At 52.6% G+C, this 19746-nt stretch overlaps 1 protein-coding gene across 1 annotated transcript in view; it reads left to right on the forward strand.

Moving 5' to 3' along the window:
• The window catches only part of PLXNA2 (plexin A2), a 211183-nt gene that overhangs the window by 119642 nt on the left and 71795 nt on the right, over positions 1–19746 (forward strand). The window contains exon 5 of the mRNA XM_084865273.1: positions 16393–16493. Within this exon, the coding sequence (XP_084721399.1) occupies positions 16393–16493 (101 nt within the window). The remainder of the gene's footprint in view (positions 1–16392; positions 16494–19746) is intronic.

Here is a 19746-nt window from a genome sequence, read left to right on the forward strand (position 1 = left end):
TTTTTTTTTCTCCACCAGACCCGGCGTGCACCAAATATAATAGAGACTCCGACAAAGCAGTGATTATTTGTCCTAATTAATTTCCTAAGCACCTGGTTAAAAAAAGGAAAAAAATCTTTGTCTCTCTTCCAACTTCCCACAAACCCCTCCATCCCTTTCTATCTTCAGAGACATAGTGACATCAGGTACATTTGAGGCCATCATTAAGGAGGACGCAGATAGAAAGCAGGGAGGAAGGTGAAGTCTGAAAAGCCCTAATCCATCCCTCCCTCCCCCCAGCGAGCACTCAGGGTGGGCCGGGCGCTGGGCTGGGCAGGCAGGGGCACCACCGGGCTCCTGACCAGGGGCCAGTTCCTTCCAGCACCCTGCCCTCATCAGACCAGCTTCCGGTAGCATCCCCCATGACTGTGCTTTGTTGTCTTGGAAGACAGAGGAAATGGGTCATCAGGTCCCCCGTGTGGCAGCTCTCAACTTCTTTTGACCTTACTTGGGTTTGAAAGAGACCTCACCCCTCTTTGCTCCCGAGAGGGGCCCCTGGGTTTCAGGGAGAATGGTCCGCTGAGCCATCTGAGAGTTTGATATTTTCAAAAATCATGTTATCAGTAAGTTACCATCCTGTCCCCAGAGGTGACACCCATAATCCCCCCTGATTTGTCCAGGAAGCCTGATCTTGAACTGGGCAGTTTCCTGCCCTCACTGCCTGTGACCCTGATGACCAGGTCAGGCATGGCAGTCCGTGGCGTTCTCAGGCCCAACCAGTGTTCTGGGAGATAGAGTGAAAACACTGCTGTAGGCTGTCCCCGACGGCCCCCTTTCCCCAGGTCCCGGGCAGCCTGCGTAGCTCAGCCAGTCACCGCTGGTAAGTCTCAGACGCAGGCCCATCTCAGTTCAGAATCGTCAAGTCCCGCTCCAGCCCCAAAGTGGAACTATGGACTTGACTGAAGCTCAGACCTCCCCCCAGCCCTCCTCCGGCGGCTGCACTACCCTCTTGCAGCCATGCAGGCTGGAGGCCTGATTTACCTCCTTTTCACCCTTCTCTTCCCCGACTGGATCTGTCCTTGCTGTCCCCTGCCTCGCTTGAACTGGGATTGTCACAGGGAGGCTCTCACACTGATGCTGGTTTTCGGGGCTGGGTCCCTCCTGGCCCTTGGACAACCTGGGCAGCAGCTCCCATCAGGTGGGCGGTGCCTCCTGCTGTCCTGCCCCCCGCCCCTCAGCCCTGATTGTCCCTCCATATACATGTTTCCAGCAGGACCCCAGCCCCTTCTCCAGGGGCCGCCTGGACGGGCCAGCTCTCCCTCCTGAAGCACTTCCCGGTCCTCCCTGCCACCGTCACAGGGGTGAGAACTCAGTGACTTCCCCATGTCCTGCCTTCTCTCTCCTCCTGTGCGCTCACCCACCTGCCCTCTGGACGTCCTGCTTTCTGGATTCTCCTGTCCACTCTGTGCCCCTCAAGCTTTCCGGTGGCCCGACTGAAGGGTGGCTAGGTGACAGCATCCCAGGGCCTCCCTCCAAGCATCTCACAAAATCCGCTCTTTGTATTCCTGGACCGTTTTATTTCCGTGAGCTGGGTCAGGGGGCCCAGGTTGAAGAGCAGAAGAAGGGTGAGCCTGGGTCTTGAGAATCAAGTCTGAAAGCTGAGGGCCGGGCTGCATTCGTTGTATCTGGGTGCCCGGGAGGACGCTTGAACTTGGACATCCAGTAGTATTTACAGATGTGGAAACTGAGGCTGGGGGAGTGAAGCGGCTTGCCCAGTGCAGATGCGTGCAGGGCGAGGCCGAGCCAAGTTCTTCTGTCTGAACAGTCGTGTCCTCTCCCTGACACCGCGTGCCTCTGCCGGGGTATAAACAGTGAGTCCATTAAAAAATAAAAGCCTCCACGTCACCTAATGGATCCCAGCAGAATGCCAGGGGCCTCAGCCACACCTAGGCAGCCTTCCCGGAGCTCAGTGCCTTTACTTAAGGAGCTTAAAATAAAACCTGGATCACTGGGCACGTGCGATTAGCTTCTCCGCGGGTGTTTATAGACCTATTTTGTGTAAGAAACTGAGGTGGGAACGCACAGGGATTGCTCCTCTGAAGGAATACAGAGCTGAGTCCTAGGCGCCACCTGGAAAGAGGGGGAGCTAAGGAGAGTTGGCAAGTTGACTCGAGTCCTGCCACCTGGGCTGAGGTCTGGTACTAAATCCAAAGGCTGGTCAGGAAAGGCCGTGTGGCAAGGAGAGAGCCCCGGATATGCCCATGAGCAGGGAGGAAGGGTAGACCTTCTGAGGAGCAGGAATGTGAGAGAGTTAAGGAGGCAGGACTGTGCAGAGTCTGAGAGGAGGCTGGCCTGGGGTGGGGGCTGACGCTGACAGACAGAGCCTAGAGAGGAAATGACAGGGAAATGGGAGCAGAGGTGGAAAAGCTGAAATGTGAGGCTGCAGAGTTTGGACTCTAAACTTCATTCAGGAGGCAGCTTTTCTGGCTGTTTTGATGTGTGTGTGTGTGTGTGTGTGTGTGTGTATTATTGTTATTGTTTTAGCTGAAGCTGTCATTACAACACACTGCCTCTTGGAAGCCTTCCCTGATGTGCCCTTCTTCTTGGCTCTAAGAGCTAGCCAGCTGTCCCACATCTCTGTCATCGTGCTAGTATTTCATACAGTGTGGAGGTTTGTCCATCTTCCTGGCAACATTCTAAGTACTTCAGGATCAGAGCCATGTCTGGTCATCTTTTGAACTTCCTACCTGTGCAGAATATATAGCAGGCGCATGTATATTTATTAATGTTATTTATTAATAACAAGGAACAGCTAGCTACACGTCAGACCCTGGGCTAAGCATTTTCTAACCTGGACCTCCTCATGCTAAGAGGCAATTTGGTGTCGGAGTTCAGAGTGTGGTTTCTGCAGGCAGCCTGCCTGGGTTCGAATCCCAACCTGACAACGTACTGGCTATGTGGCTTTAAGTGAATTCACTAAGACTGTCCGTGCCTCCGCTTCTTCCTCATCTGCAAATAGTAGGTCTTATATAATAAGTACATGCCATTATTATCACCCTGTCACAAGTCAACCACTGAGGCTGAGAGCTGAGTAACGGGCCCACAGCTACACAGCTAAAGAGCAGGGGGCTGGGATGTGGCCCTGGTAATCTGTCTCTAGGACACCGGCCCTCACGCATTACGCCTTTGTGAAGAAAAATGAAGATGTGCAGAATACATCTAGCGAGGATGCAGTCTGCATCAGGACAGGCAGAGGGAGGCTGGAGGAATACAATGACAGGGATAGACATGGGACACATCATAAGTAAAAGAAATGCAAAATTTCTCTTTTCTCTTCTTCCTGTTCTGTGCCCATGACCCTGGCCTTCCACAGTCTTCCCTCAGATCCTTTTCCCTTTCGGCAGCTCTGCCCTAATACATGTCCGTGACTGGGATTCTCCCTGCAGGTCTCGTGGCTGTTCTTTGCTGATGCCCTTTCCCCCTCATAGAATGTCCTTCCTCCATTCCTGTCTATGAAAGTATCACCACACTTTCAAGGCTGCCATCAGTGATGGCGCCTCCCTGGTTCCTTCAGCCAGAAGTGATCTCTCCCAGCTCAGAACCTCCTGAGACATCTGTCACTTTCTAGCTTTCCTGCCAGAGGGTATGCTTTTCGGAGGGACTGTGAGAACAGGGCCAACTCGCATTTGTGCCAGCACAGGGAAAGACTTGACACCGGCTCTGTTGAATCAATGAACCAATGAATGAAGGATACATTCCTAAATGAACTAATGAATGAGTACATGAATGACAAAGAAAGAAAGGAACAAAGTATAAGTGCTGAGTGTATTTTAACCATATGCAGGACTACTCGGTTATAAATTGAGTCTACCTGAGTGTGGATCCATAAGGCCAGGTCAATCAACCCTATCGACTAGCTCCCAAGTACAGAGCACTGTGTCCCTGTAGTCATTGCTGCCTCAGGGGATGATCTTGTCTATACAGGTTCCTGAAAGCAGCACAGTGTCACAGGATTCAGCAAAGCATGGTTCTGCCTTCCACGTCTCCACCTTGCCAGGGTTGCATGAATGAATGAATGGCGTGAACGAATACACTTGCTCTATTCAGGAAGGAAATTTAAATATACCTGCAGGAGATTTTTTTTTGCCTTAGACATTTAACATGTACTCATATCCTCCATCTATCTATATTTCTCTCTCTCTCTCTCTCTCTCTCTCTCTCTCTCTCTCTCTCTCTCTCTCACACACACACACACACACACACACACACACACACACACACACACTCATCCACTTATTTACTTATTTGTCCCAGGAAGCTGTGAGTGACAAGAAAAGGCTGTGTCTTTCCCAAAGGTGCTAGCCACTTGGCATACTAAGAAAAGAACACAGGCTATTTTCAAACCCAATATGGCAGGGAGGACAAGACGGCCACGCCTTAGATCTGTGGTCGGCAAACTGCGGCTCTCGAGTCACATGCAGCTCTTTGGCCCCTTGAGTGTGGCTCTTCCACAAAATACCACGGCCTGAGCAAGTCTATTTTGAAGAAGTGGCATTAGAAAAAGTTTAAGTTTAAAAAATTGAGCTCTCAAAAGAAATGTCACTCATTGTACTGTTGATATTTGGCTCTGTTGACTAATGAGTTTGCCAACCACTGCCTTAGATGATTAGAAAGGAAAGTTGCAAGATGGTTAAAGAAATGTGCTCCATGGGGTCCACTGGAAACCAGAATTCTGGATTACAGCATGAGGTTCCAGTAGTTTCTTGTCTACTTCGACTTATAGGCAGAAAGGCTTAGCCCTACCTACTTCCAATCCAGCGTCCATGGGTAGGGCTAAGCCAGCTGTGTTTTTTCCCATGCACACAGCTGCTGACGGGTGTACTAAAGAAGGACCTGAGGAGTTGGGCTTGACAAAATCTGATTCCATCTTATACATCATCTGGTAGGATTGCTCTCCCTAGATCCAGGTGACTTGGAAACTTCAGCTCGAGGTTCCTTCAGAGCCTCACAAGCAGATTTCAGGGAGGGCATTTAGGATAGAAAAGTAGCGCACAAAGAACCCCTGAGATTGTATCAATAATCATGAGTGCCAACATCAGAACCAGAGGTGAAGTTGGGCACCAGGAGGCAGACACCAGGCCATGCCAGGATCTCTGCCAAAGGGAGGGTTATGGTCTCCTTCAGAAGCAGTGAGTCCTCAGGCCCCACTTTCCCTCTTAAAGAAGGATTTCCTGAGTCCTCCTCTCACACAATCTAACATTAGCCCCTGCCTGCTACCCAGACCACAGCAAAGGTGTGCCTACCCTAGATCTCTGACCGGCCTCCTCTTGGGCCCTGATGATTCACACCCAACCCCCACCTTGCTAAGCTCATGGACCATAGAGAATGTGAGACCAGCTGGAGCTCCAAACCTTCTCTTTCATCTTGCTCTCCTGGTTGACTGGAAGGCAGAGGAACCTGAAGTTAGTTGATGGGACTTTTAGCCAGATGCCCAGCTCTTAGATAAAATTGGGCTGGGTGTGGTAAGGGTAGACGTGGTCTCTGCATCCAGGGTCCTCACTAGAACCTGACTGAACAGAGGGTGAGATGAATGAATGCGGGTGGGTGGGGATAGGGGCATCCCTGACTTGTTATCCCGTTGCCATCACCACGCTTCCCTCCCACGGCAGACGAATCGATGTCCACCCTAAAGGGAGCTTTGTGAGACCTGGCTAATCCCGGGCGTCTGGTTTCCAGATGAGGGATCTATTTTGGTTATTCCTTAAGCCCTATTTCCCAAATCCTCCTCATCTCTCATTTCCTACCCCACCTGCTTTTCCTAACTGAATAAATCCACTGTTGCCATGGAGACAGCATAGTATTAGCATCTCTGCTTCTTGGTAGATCCTTCCAAAACCTACGACTAGAAAGGGCCCTACTCCTAACTCCCTACTACTTCTGGCCCAGGAGTCCTGTCTGAGAAACAACAGTATGGTATTGGGCATGTCTGTTTGGCCCATTTGGTTTCCTCACCTCTTGGTATATTGTCCTTATCCAAGTTCCCCTTCTTCCTTAGAAGACCAAACTTAGGTGGACGTCTTGCAGCCAGGGATCTCGAGTGTCCATGCACGTTAGGCCTTTAGAAGGGATCATGTCATCAATAAGGACAATAGCCAAAACCGGTTTGGCTCAGTGGATAGAGCATCGGCCTGTGGACTGAAAGGTCCCAGGTTCGATTCCGGTCAAGGGCATGTACCTTGGTTGCGGGCACATCCCCAGTGGGGTGTGTGCAAGAGGCAGCTGATTGATGATTCTCTCTCATCGATGTTTCTAACTCTCTATCCCTTTCTCTTCCTCTCTGTAAAAAATCAATAAAATATATTTTTTAAAAATAAGGACAATTGTTTGAGGGGCTTTGCTGCTCTGCACGCCAAGAGCAGTTATAACTCTCCCCACAAGATACATCGGTGGTCTCAGCCCAAAGAGCCTCAGTAGCTGGCTCAAGGTCACCTGACCGGTGGGCGCAGAGCCTGGGCAGGAGCCCGCCCAGCTTCCTTGGGCACACTGCCATCCCCAGTGGGGGCTGCCTACAGAGACTGAGCATGACAGCGGCCACTATTGAGCACCACATGTGTGCAAGTCCCTTGGTGCACAGAGGTCACTTAAGCCTCAAAACAACCTTATGAAGTTGATCTCATTGTGGCCATCACTTCGCGAAGAAGGAAACTGAGGCTCAAGGAGGTCTGAGAATTTAATGTCGTACAGATAGGAGCTGGATTTGAAAAGGAGCACTGACTCTTTCAAAGTCCACCTTCTCAACCAGAATAAAATTTGGCCTTTACCTAAAAAAAATATAAATAAATTTAAAAAAATAAAAGATTCAAGAGCAGCTGCTCCCCTAGCACTTACCAAAAAGATAAAATTTCACTCTCTGGGGCCAGACATGTCTTTCCTGGTCGCCCTCTCCTCTTTGACTCCTGCAGGACCCTCTGCTGGGTTTTATGAATGAGGAGGGAGGAAGTGTCATTGAAAAGTTCAACAACTTCAGATTCCACTTCTCTGAGTGATAGATAGCTTTAATTACTCTGAATTACTCAGCCACTCCACTCTTCTCCCCAAGTCATTAAAAATAGATTTTCTCTCTCTGAACTCCAGTCCTCCCTCAGGTCTCCAGAGAGTCGGGAGTTCCCAGGAGACACCCGGGGTCATCTTCTGACCAGAAGGTTGCCTGTTGCTTTAGCGGCAGTCACAGGCTCCAGAACCTCTCTCTGGCTTTCTGGGGGTTCGTGTCTCCTTTTTCTTGATGACCTTAGTGATGTGATTGTCACAGCTCAGGGGACAGTAGGGGGCTGGGCTGTGTTTATGAGGGCTTACAGGGATCTCACAGATGACTATTGATTTTTGAAGAACTGGATCTAACACTGGGGACACACAATAGTGAGTTCTTCACATGAATTACTGGGAAGCTGATTCGTAGACGAGACCGAGGCTGAAAATGTGAGCTCAGAGGTCCTCCCTGATAAGCAGGTGAGATGGTGAGACTGGCATTGCTGTTTCCACTTGAAAGATGAGGAAATGGAGGCTTGAGGAGGTTAACTGGCTCGCCCAGGCCACTCAGCTAACAACTGGCAAGACGGGGATATAACACACCTGCCACCTTCACTGCCCTTGCTGAGTCACCCTGGCATTCCTGGGGGCTCTGGACGGGAAATGTGCAAACTGCTGAGAGCCACTTTCCTTAGTGTGCTGGTCCTGGGGGCTGAAAACCACCCAGCAGAGCTCTTCCACCTTCCCTGACCTCCCTCCCTCTTCCCCTCTGTTTCCATCCCTCCATGGTCCGGCTCAGGATCCACCCCCTGAATGTGGTTAGCAGACAGAGAAGAGTAAAAAAGCTAAGGGGCATGCCGTGGTGGTGGATGGAACTGCACTGTCAACAGACTCAGCTCATGCCGGCACCCCATGCCCATGGCGCCCCATGTCCAGGAGGGCCTGCCCTCTAGTGATGCCTCTGTCTCCACATCACTCCTGAGCCTTGGAGTCAGACAAACATGAACTAAAAGTCTGTTTCTGATGCTCATTAGATGGGTGACCTTGGGCAGGTTACTTAACCTGAGACTCAGTTTTCTAATAAGTGGGCCTAATATTGCTTCCCTTGCAAGGATAGTATAGGGATCAAATGAGATAAAATAGGCAAAGGGCCTGGCATGCAGTAAGTGCTGGAAAAATAGCTGTTATTATTATTAGTTATTATTATTATTAGTTACTAGAGGCCCAGTGCATGAAAATTCATGTACTAGAGAGGGGTCCCCTCAGCCCAGCCTGCCCCCTCTCACAGTCCAGGAGCCCTCAGGGATGGGAGGCGACCTGGTGATCAGGGAAAGGCAACAACCCTATCACACCTCTACTGCTGCCACTGCCGGCAGTGCAAGCCTTGGCCAGCCTTGGTTACCTGAGCCTTGGGTAGCCCTGAGTGGTGGGAGGCTGAGGGGACTGGGGTACTCCAGAGGCAGGCACACAGTGCAGCTGGACCCACCTGAGGTCAGGCCTGGCCATGCCACACACCTGCCGCCCTGGTGGGGCTGAGGGGACTGGGTGCTCCCATCTTATGGCTGTGGGCACAGCCATTTTTGAGGGTGTGGCAGTCTATTATCACATTCCCTCTTTATTAAATATTATTATTATTTATTATTAATATCCCTGCTGCTCCATTCTGTTCAACAAGTTCCATCAACTGCCCAGCACTGAGCAAGGAACCTGCCAGCCATCAGTCGGAGACCTCAGTCCCCATCTCTCCCTTCCCCAAACCCCAGGAGGAGAGGATCCCCTTGATGCCTCAGCACCCCCTCACACCCACTCTGCATGGGAGATTGAGATTGAGATGCTGCTTCAGGCAGCCATAACCAATGGGCTCCTTCCCCTTTAAGGACAGGAGAGAGGATGGGCATTTTTCCGTGGGACTTGCTGAGCCAAAGGGGATATCACTGGAGGCCTGTGAGGAGTCCGGGGAGCCTGGCCCACCCCTGGGGTGTCCCCTTTAGCTTTGGTGCTTGAGAGAAACTGACCAGACCAGGGGGCTGGGCTGGGCCTCCCTGATTGCCCATCTGCTCATGTCCGTCTCCCGGTGAGGACTCTGCCCCCGGCCCCATCTGGTGCAAGGGGAAGGACAGAGCCCCAAGCTCTGGGCCTCCCCATGCTCCTGGCACCTGTTGAGGAGATTTGGGGGAGCCTGTGAAGTGAGGTCCACCCACCCATCCAGTCCCTCAACTAACAGCTGCTGGGTGCCAAGCAGCGCTGAGGGCAAGGGAGTGAGAGCGGTGGAGTCAAAAGCATGAGAGAGAGTCTCCCCTGCCCTCAGGCTGCTCCCCGCTTCCTGTTCCCTCCGCCTCCAACTCCTGGAACTGACCCCTGAACCATCCCTCCCTCCTCACCTTCCAAAAGACGCCTCCTAGTATGTCACCATTAGGGGTGATGGAGGACTGTCCTCTGTTCACAGCAAGACCATGCCTAGCATTGAGCCACCCCTATAGGCCTGCCTCCTGCTGGTTCACATGGAGCAGGAGACCCAGCCTCTCTTCCTAGGCAGATGTGCAAACCTGGGAGCCAGGTGTGTGAAAGCGCCTGGAGATGCTAAAACCTGCGCCAAGTGTTGGGGTTGTGTACGGGACCTTGGTCCACACACCAGCCCCGGGCCCTCAGCCCAGTATGTAAATGAGCTTCAGATCCTTTCTTGAAAACAGGCTGGATTGGGTGAAAAGGAGAAAGTGGGTTGAGACCTACAAACTCCAAGGGAGAGAGCTTGGGCTGGCAGGCAGGGACCACAGGGAAGGTACAAAGGAAGGAGAGGCAGTCCGGCCAGTTGTGCTTCAGCTGCTGTGCGCTGTGCCCCCGGCCCTGGGGACCCCGGGGGCTGAGGATCAGGCCAACTGCGTGCTCCGGCCAGGCTGTGTGTCACCTCACACCCTTGCCACCTGGTCTCAGCACTGAGAAGGCCTCTGTCTCTTTCCTGGAGTCAGGAAGCAGGGGACACGTGTGGGGACAGGTGTACTCTCTGGCAGGGAAAGCAGATTCCAGGGGAGCGGAGGGAAGGATTAAATGCTCAGTGCCCCAGGGGCCCCTCCAGGGGTGGGGGGCGGGACAGCTCTCCCTCACTCCTCCCTCTTGGCTCCCTTGCAGGATTACAAAGGAATCCCACTGGCCTCTGAACACCAAGTGTTTGTACCAATACCCCCCTGCGGCGAACCTCCACTCTGTCCTTTCATCACAACTGTCTCTGGATTGCACGGCTATGGTGGCGTCTGTCCCACCGCATTGAGAGGCCCTGTTTCCTTAGTCTCAGCCTCAGTGGCACCATGGGCTCCAGGAGGGCAGCGAATGCAGCCCCATGCCTAGCAGAGAGCTGGACACAGCCCAGATGCTCGGTAAACGTCTAAGGACTGTGTGGGACCCAGGCACCATCCACGGTCAGGGTCCTACGTGTTGTTCCGGTTTTAACCCCAGTGTTTCTGCGGCAGAGCCCTCCAGGTCCTCAGAACCAAGCGGCTCCTGGCAGGTGTCTGCTTAGGGGCAGACAGAGCACAGATCTGCTGCCTCCAGGGCACTCCTGGAGGGGCTCCTGTGCCTCCCTCTGCTTCTCTGAAGAGAGATGGGTTTGCACCTAAAGGCAGTGAGTGCTCAGGGCCTCTGCCCAGGAAGGTAGTGACTACAGTGCCCAGAGACACTTCTGCCCTCACCCTGGGTGGTCCCCACCCTGCAGGTCTGCCAGCTCCTCTGGGTCCCTAGGAAGGAGACTGGCTCCAGCAATCCCCTCAGTGACTGGTCCCCATAGCCAATAACCATCCTGTGTCATGTCCCTCACTGTGCCTGGCCCGACACCCCCTAGGCGACCCAAATTTGCTGAGAGAATCGGGAGGAACCTCCCACACTCTGCAAGCCCTACTGAGCCAGCCAGCTCCCCACATAGACATCCAGCGCCCCGAACCTGGCCAAGGAAGGTACCAGAGATGGGGGCCTGAGGCCAGAGGAGCCAAGAACACAGCATGAGTCACCTTTAATGAAGAGTATTTCTTAAGTAAATGACTTAATAGGACAGTTACATTCATTAGAGGCATAATTACAAGATGGAAGATCAAGCAGAGAAGAATGCGGGTGTGAGGGTGGATGGAGTCAAGTCTGCGGCAGCCCGTGGTCCCGGGGAGAAGGCGGCGGAGGGGCAGGAGAAGGGTGCCCTCCGACCCTGGGCTTCTCATCACCACACTCATTAAGGGCTACCTGGGACCCAGCCGCCCTCAGATACCAGCCCTCCGTGAACAGGGTGTGGAGATGCAGGCATAATTAAAAACACAATCATCATAAACAAACACTCATTAAAGCCTTCTAGAGTGTCCCATTAAGCTCTGAGTCAGCCCTGACAGAGGCCACCTGAAACTCTTCCCTCCTAGAGCTTCCAGAGACAACTGCCACCCACCGTATCCCACCCCACCACACACCATCCCACCCCTCACTGCCAGGTCCTAGAGGCCTGCTCCTGGAGGCTTGAACTTGGTCCTTTAGGGCCTCCATAGACTCAGTTATTAAAACCATTTCTTCCTTGCTGGACATAGTAAGGTACCCTCACTCACCTCCCCCCAGATCAGTCCAGGTCCTTACAGAGCCCCATGGCAGAGTTTCATTCCATCTCTTCCTGGCCCGGGGCCCTAACATTCGACAAGATCTCCCCAAGATGTGAGGTGGTCTCAAACGTTAGTGGTTCTCAAACGTTAGTGGTTCTCAAACGTTAGCGTTCAGAGGCAGCAGCTGGAACGCTCTGAGAACATTTCGAGGCCACCCCAGAGTTTCTGGCTTTTCTGTCTCCTAAGCTCACAAGTTAATGCCAACGGTGCTGGTCTGGACCCATGCCATGAGAGCCGTTGTTCCTTAAGAGCCACAGGCCACCTCTTAAAATAATTTTTTTTTAATTAATTTCAGAGAGGAAGGGAGAAGGGAGAGGGATAGAAATATCAATGATAAAAGGGAATCATTGCTTAGCTGCCTCCTGCACGCCCCACCCCGGGGATCAAGCCCACAACCTGAGCATGTGCCCTTGACCGGAATGGAACCCGGGACCCTTCAGGCCGCAGGCCGACGCTCTAGCCACTGAGCCAAACCGGCTAGGGCTGACAGACACATTTTAAAAAGTGAGACGCAGAAGCTGAAATTAAGATTAATTTTATTTAGCCCAGTAGTTACTCATTTTTTTCTTTTCAACATGTCGATAAAAATTATCAAGGTGGTATTTTATATTATTTTTTTTTTCCATGCCACATCTTCAAAGGCCAGTGTGTGCTGTGAGTATCCGGCGCATCTCAGTCAGGACCAGCCACACGGGCGAGTGGCTGTCCCACTGGGCACTGTCCATGCAGATGCATCTTCTCTTTGCTCTGAGTTCCCTCAGCCTTCTTCCCACGCCTCTGGGAGGACACACGTCACTTTGCAACTCGAAGGTGATGGCTGTACTGTGATGCTGCGGCTCTTGTTATGCCCCTGAAGTGCTCGGTGCAGGCCCGTGGGTAGGACATGATCAATGAATATTGGCTGCCGGCTGATGAATGACGGTCGCAGCCCGAGAATATAGCAAAGACAGGGAGCCTGTAGTAACTAACATCTGACTCTGAGGGTCTGTCTCTTCCGGGCCCCTAGGACATTGCTTTCCTCTGGTGGTTAGATCTTTGGCTGTTAGACCTCTGAGGAGAGAGTCATTCCAATTTTAGGATCGCCCCTCACCCCTATAAGTTTCCTGTTTCACTTTGCTCTTCAACTCCGTGCATTAAAAAAAAAAAAAAAATTCCCACCAGGAGGGCCCAGGAAACAGGAAAAATAGTAGTGCTATTGGTTTCATGTTTGGAGAAGAACAGGGTTCTCACTATCTCCGTGGCACTTGGCGTGAAAGTGGGCTTTGTTGCCGGAGACACTGCTCCCATTCAGGGCCCCCTTGCCCAGCTGCTGAGAGCCGGGCTGTGTTTTGACAGACGGGCCAAATGCAATGCCGACAGTTGTTTTAATTCCCAGCCAGATGCAGACATCACTCACACGGAGCCCGAAACCCAAGAAAGGAAGGCCGGGCACTGGGCTGCTGCTTTCGGGCCTCAGAGGGAGGGTGGGTGGGAGGGGGCCAGGCGGAAGCCGAGCGGGCAGCCGGGGTCACAGGAATCCCGAAGGGCCGAGTCCCAGGCCCGCAGAGGCACGCCCGGACGCTGCATGGCGAGCGCCTGTCGGAAAGGTGCTCCTGGTAGGAATCGCAGGCCTGGAGGCTGTGGTCAGGGGTTATTCCTGAAAGCGATGGGATAGCTGTGGCAGAGGGCGATGGCTGGAGGTTAGCTTGTAGCTGTGCACGTGATACAGGACAAAAAGCATCAGCAGTGGCAGGGAGGAGTTAGGCAAACAGTGGAAACCAGAATCCCGAGTGGCAGAAGTGGCAGGATGAGGTCAGCCCTCCTCTGAGGACAGGAATCCCTTAAACGACCCCCCCCCCCCCCCCCACACACACACACACAGATCACTTTCACTGCTTACACAACCCACTGGGGGGCGCTCCTCCGGAAGCAAGGTCCGGTGCCTTATTGCACAGCCTTGCCTTTCTTCTGTGGAGATTTCCTAACACTTTCCTTTCTTTCTTTCTTTTTAAATATATTTTATTGATATTTTACAGAGAGAAAGAGAGAGGAATAGAGTTAAAAACGTCCATGAGAGAGAAACATCAATCAGCTGCCTCCTGCACACCCCACACTGAGGGGGGTGGGCCCGCAACGAAGGTACATGCCCTTGACCGGAATCAAACCTGGGACCCTTCAGTCCACAGGCTGATGCTCTCTATTCACTGAGCCAAACCGATTTCAGCTTTCCTAACACTTTTCACCTGAGTCTTATTGCAGCCACCCTGCTGTCCTTCAAAACATTGAAAAACAGCCTCGGTGGCCAACCCGATATTTGTCTTTTTTGAACCAAATAAACAGGCCACGTCCATAGGCTGTATTTGCGATGCACTATCGGGGTCCACCCATGGTGACCTCCCTCTGGGAAGGATCCCTGGTTGAGCAACACCCCTCATAAGGCGGGTTGCAAAGACCTGAGCGAGGAACCCCCCTGGTGTGAGGCAGCCTCTCTCTGTCCTGACACTGTGTCTGTTTCTGCAGCTCACGAGCAAATTAGCCCCTCCAGCTGCGCCATCGCTGTGTCAGGTCATGTTGGGCATAGAGTGGACACAAACCCCCAGGTCTAGTCCGCATGAGCTGTTTCACACCAGCTATCCCCCAGCCTCCACTTAAAGTATGAATTTTTTAAAATCCGACTGCAGGATTGTACAGTTCTCCTTGCATTTTCTACTTATGTGATTAATGGGAAGTTAGGGATGTTTAAAGTGGATCATGTCACTCGCTAACAGGAAGGCCTTGAAATAGAGAATCGTAAGTGTTATGTTGTAAGCACGAGGGGCGGGGCTGTGAGGCTGGTGCCTTTGGTGTTTGGGGTCTTGTTTACCTCCCACCAGCCTCATCCCTGCCCCGCCCATCCGGGGTGCACTCTACACATGTGCACTCTAAGCCTGATTACTTGTGTGGGTGATAGTCTCTCAGCTCCGAATGCCCTTCGAGGCCCATTGTTTCCCCACTCACCATTACATCCTTCCTCCGGCAGATTATACAGGATACCCACTTTAAAAAAAAAAAAAAAAATATATATATATATATATATATATATATATATATATATATATATATATTATTGATTTTTTTACAGAGAGGAACAGAGAGAGATAGTTAGAAACATCGATGAGAGAGAAACATCAATCAACTGCCTCCTGTACACCCCCTACTGGGGAAGTGCCTGCAACCAAGGTACATGCCCTTGACCGGAATCGAACCCAGGACCCTTGAGTCCGCAGGCTGACACTCTATCCACTGAGCTAAACCAGTTTCAGCAGGGGCACCCCTCTTTTAAGCTACCAGGGCACACACCCATCCCAGGCACAGTGGAGAGCAACTTGGTTTGTAATTTCCAACTTCCACTGGACTGTGGACCCTGCGGGGGCAGGATCAGAGTCCAGTGTGCTGTTGTTTCTCTCCAGCGAAGCATGTGAGCCTCCATACAGTGACATCTAACGAACATCTGCTGCCTGAGCAGCGTGAGGCTCCCTCCCAGCCTCTCGGGAGGATGCCGTAAGACATCTCCATCAGATCCTTTGCCCCTGTCAGAGGCAGGACACTGTGCTGCTGGACCACAGGTTGCATTTTCACCTGAGCTCACACATCCAGTAGGTGGGGGACCTCTACGCCCTAACAAACGAGGAGCTGTTCCCAGCCATCAGATGTTTCAGCGGCCTCCTGTCCCAGCCAGCAACAGATACCTAGGACCCTGGTCAGCAAACTGAGGCTCGCAAGCCACATGCGGCTCTTTGGCCCCTTGAGTGGGGCTCTTCCACAAAATAGCACACCCTGGGCAAATCTATTTTGAAGAAGTGGTGTTAGAAGAATTTTTAAAAATTTAGCTCTTAAAAAGAAATTTCAATCGTTGTACTCTTGATATTTGGCTCTGTTGACTAATGGGTTTGCCGACCGCTGCCCTAGGACATATCAAATGGAAAACTTCTATCTCCTGCCCCTCCTGCCCAGCCTTCACATCGCACACCCGGGCACGTAGGGGTGTGTAATGTCCAAACAGGCCCAGCTCCAGCCCTGCAGGGCACAACCGGGACACCAGGAGGAGTTGGCAGGGGCTGCAGCCTTGGGGGGCGGGGGTGAGGGAAGGGCGTGGGAAGCTTGATCTGAAAACCCCCACTTTCCCCAGAAAGACAGCTCATCTCTGTGGATGTTCCCATTTAGCCAGACTTTTCAGATGATGGGACATTTGCTAAAGAAACGGAATTCAGACATCAGAGAATGGGATAATTGGATCCAGGTGGTATGTTTGGTCGGCTGCAAAGAGACGGTGCCACATGATGAATCCTATTTGATAGGGAAAGTTTCTGCCTCTCCCCCTTTTCAAATGTGCTCTGTGCAGGCAGGATGTCTCAGCCCAGGCCCAGCTGAAAGCTCTTCAGAGGCAAGTTGGAGGCATGCGATGGCCTTCTAACAGCGTTAGCCGTTTTCTGCACTCAGCAGGAGCAAGCCCAGCTCCTGCGGGGACTGCAGTGCAGGCAGAAGGACACTGGGGGTTTTGCTTCATTGCTGGGAGGGTAGGAAGCCTTGGCCTGCCACCTGAGAAACACAGTCTGCTTAGCTGTGCTTACCTGTGCCAGGCAAACAGATGAGAACACGGAGGCCACCAAAATACACCCCTAGTATCTCCGCTTTAGGGGTGGGGATAGTGCAAGTGCAGTGAGTGAGATTGTAGACGAGTCTGAACGCACATCGGCGAGGGGGCACTAACCACTGACCTAACCATGGTCTCTCCTCTCTCCACCAGATCACCAGGGTCCCCGTGGAATCCTGTGAGCAGTACACGACTTGTGGGGAGTGCCTGAGCTCGGGGGACCCTCACTGTGGCTGGTGTGCCCTGCACAACATGTAAGTTTGGGACTGCTCTGAGGAAGGGCTGGGAATGCATAAGACCAGGTGCTTTCTGGGAGGGTCGACGAGGGATGTGACAGCAGTTTGCAGGGAGAGAACTTCTGGGGCCTCATCCTACGCAGCATCTTTATCTCTCTGTCTTTCATTGCACTTTAAAAAACATATAGAGGGAGAAAGAGAGAATCATTGATCGGCTGCCTCCTGCATGCACCCTACTGGGGATTGAGCCTGCAACCCAGGCATGTGGCCTGATGGGGAATCAAACATCAAATCATGACCTGGTTCAAAGGTCAACGCTCAACCACTGAGCCACGCTGACCGGGCTCTTTCACTGCACTTGTAAAGTCTGCCCTCCCCACCGCTCTGAGTCTGTACCTCGTCAAAGGGTAACGATTTTGCAACATCTCAAGTGGGAAGCTGTAGAATCTCTAGGTTTCCGGAGAACCTTCTGGGGGCAGCCTGAGCAGGTGTCTCCCGCTGCGAGTGTAGGGAGGGCCGGGCAGGAGAGTCGGGCATTTGCACTCTGCATAGCTGCTGTGTTACCTCCAGCTGTTCCATCGCCGTGTCAGGTCGTGGTGGGCATAGAGTCGACCCAAACCCTCAGGTCAGTGGGCTCCTCTGGGCCCCGTCACTCAATAGGGACAGTGCCTACCTCACAGATGAACTGTGAGCATTAAAGGAACCAATAAACGCTCTGGGAATGAGGAAGCCCAGAAGAGGCTGCTCAAATCAAAATAATTCCCGAGGGCCCTGAACTCTTGGGGGCACCCTTCAGGCCTCATTATTTAAGGATTGCAAGAAATCTGCCTCCCACTCCTTCTGGCCACATTTCCCAATTTAGTTACACACACACACACACACACACACACACACACACGCACACACGCACACGCCATTGAATGCCAGCTCCATAGAAATGCAAAGTTACACTTAAATTTCTGAATGTGAAGAGCCGGCCGAGGGTAGAGAAAAGGGTGAAACCCTGAAAGGCAGGCGCTGACTAGGAATTCTGTGCCCCAGCAGAGCTGGAAACTCCGTGGCTCGGTGCCAGCCAGCGAAGCATCTCTATGAAACGCACCGGGTTTGGGCTTGGGGCGGAGGCGGAGGCGGGGGCCAGAGTTCAGGGGCCGCACAATAGCTCTTGGCTGCCAGCCTCTGCAGCAGGTGTTGGGAGGGCTACGGAGGGAGAGAGGGAAGCAGGCGCCTCGCAGATGCAAAATCTGGACTGGATTTGAGCCCACAAATACTGGGCTCCCCGCTTAGGTTTGCAAGAAAAAAGTTTTGCAAAAAACCAAAAATGCTTGCACTGGAACTCCAGCATGGAGTCACCATTAAAGGCAGGCAAGGGATGATGATGGCGGTGACACCCCAGTTGTGGCCCGGGAATGGGAAGGGCAAAGGTGCCTAAAACTGGGTTCCCTCCCGTGAGGCTGGCCTGCCGGCCTGTGGGCTCTCTCCTCCAGAGGAGCTCTCCCTCCAAAGAACCCGACGGCCGCCACGCAGCATGTCCTGGGTATCTGCCCTCTCACTGGGCAGCGGGCACGCCCAACTGTACCACTCACTCCCGGCTGCCTCTGCCTTGGCCACCAGCTCCTGCCAGCTTCCCTTCTCCCAGGCAGAACACACCAAAGTCAGACAGAGGATTGCCATCCGTGCAGCAGCTAGGACATCCGCGTTCCTCAGCTTGTCGTTGTGCCTACAAACCTGTCTGCAATGCCTGAGCCTCCCGCTGGCCCTGGCCCACCCCTGTCATCCTCTGGGCCAGGTGTGGCTTCTAGAATGACGGAGCCACGTCATCACAATCTCAGACCTCCTCTGCCCTCCGAACTGCTTACCTGTCCTCAGAGACGCCCTGCTACCTACCAGGCCACACCTGTCCTTCCAGCCACGCTGCTTGCCGAGAACAGGCGGGGAGCAAGCTTTTCCTGTTTGTACCCAGAGCTTTCTTCCCTCTTCCCCAGCCCCTCCTGCCACCCTTCCCTCCTGCCTTGGGGAGGGAAAGAGGAGAAGGGCCCAGCTCAGCTCCCAGCCCCACAGGCCGAGCTTCAGTGGAGGCAGAGGGCTGAGGGAGATTGCTCAGGAAGCTCTGGGTCCCAGGGGATTTGCAACCTTCCACTCTCTTCCGTGTGCCTTGCTCTTGCGAGTGTGTTATTGTCTCCAGGGCTATTTATCTCTGTTAGGGCGGTTGCCATAAATAGTATGATAAAAAAAAAGAGCCATTTCAGCCAGTCAATGAGATAAAGGCTCCAGTCAAGAGCTCACTTTAGAGCTATCTTAAGGATTCACTTAAACCCCCATAATTCTTCTCTGTGACAGCATTCATATTTAGATCCATTATGTGCCTGGAAAGGAAGAGGGGGAAGGGCGGGGGAGTTCCGTGGGAATCGCTGCTCCCCCTCCCCCCTGCAGTGGGGAATGAGGTACTGTCCCCTGGCTGTCGGTTTGGGGGAAGCACCCGCGTGTTCCCGTGTGACCTAAGTGGCCACCACACGCCTCTGTGTGGAGGTGCCACGGTGCCCACCTGCCACCGCGGGCCTTGGCGCCGCCGGGAGCCAGAGATAAAGTTGTCGGGAGACAGCCACACGGTTTTCTGACAGAGGCAGCCCTGGCTGCGACTCCTCGTCTGTCTCCCTGTCTCCAGGCATTACTACGCACCGCAAACATCTATTTAAACGGTGCCGTGTGACAGGTAGACTATCTCAGTGAATAAAACACGGCCCCTGCCTTCACAGACCCATTAACCCAGCCACGAGATCATATGTACGCTGCCCCACATAGCTAAGACCCATGGGCAGACTTTCAAATATCCCTGGAGAAGAATAGTAATAGTCATCATTGATAGTATTATTATTATTATTATTATTATTACTACTACAAGGGCCAGGAGGCCATTTTCTAAGCAATAACTCATGTAATCTTTACCACAACCCTTTGAGATAAGGGTCAACATTTTACAGTTGGGGAAACTGAGGCAGGGAGAGATTAAATGATTTCCCCAAAGGGCCACAGCTGGCATGCAGTTGATTTGGATTAGAACTCAAGTCGCCTGGCTCCAGAGTTTATATTCTTAGCCTTCTGTGTGCTCATGATCCCCACCTCCCCTCCCTTGCTCATTGAGAACCCTATAAAGATGCTAACTAAGGGCTATGCTTTGTGTCCAAACCGAACTTCTCATTCTGGGAGTTAATCCACTTCCTCCTAGCCTGTCTTTCACTGCCGTAGAGACCATCTGGGAGGCACCCAAGCCTCA

This window comes from Pipistrellus hanaki (genome assembly GCF_964339955.1).
Source record: "Pipistrellus hanaki genome assembly, chromosome: 18".
Lineage (NCBI taxonomy): Eukaryota > Metazoa > Chordata > Mammalia > Chiroptera > Vespertilionidae > Pipistrellus > Pipistrellus hanaki.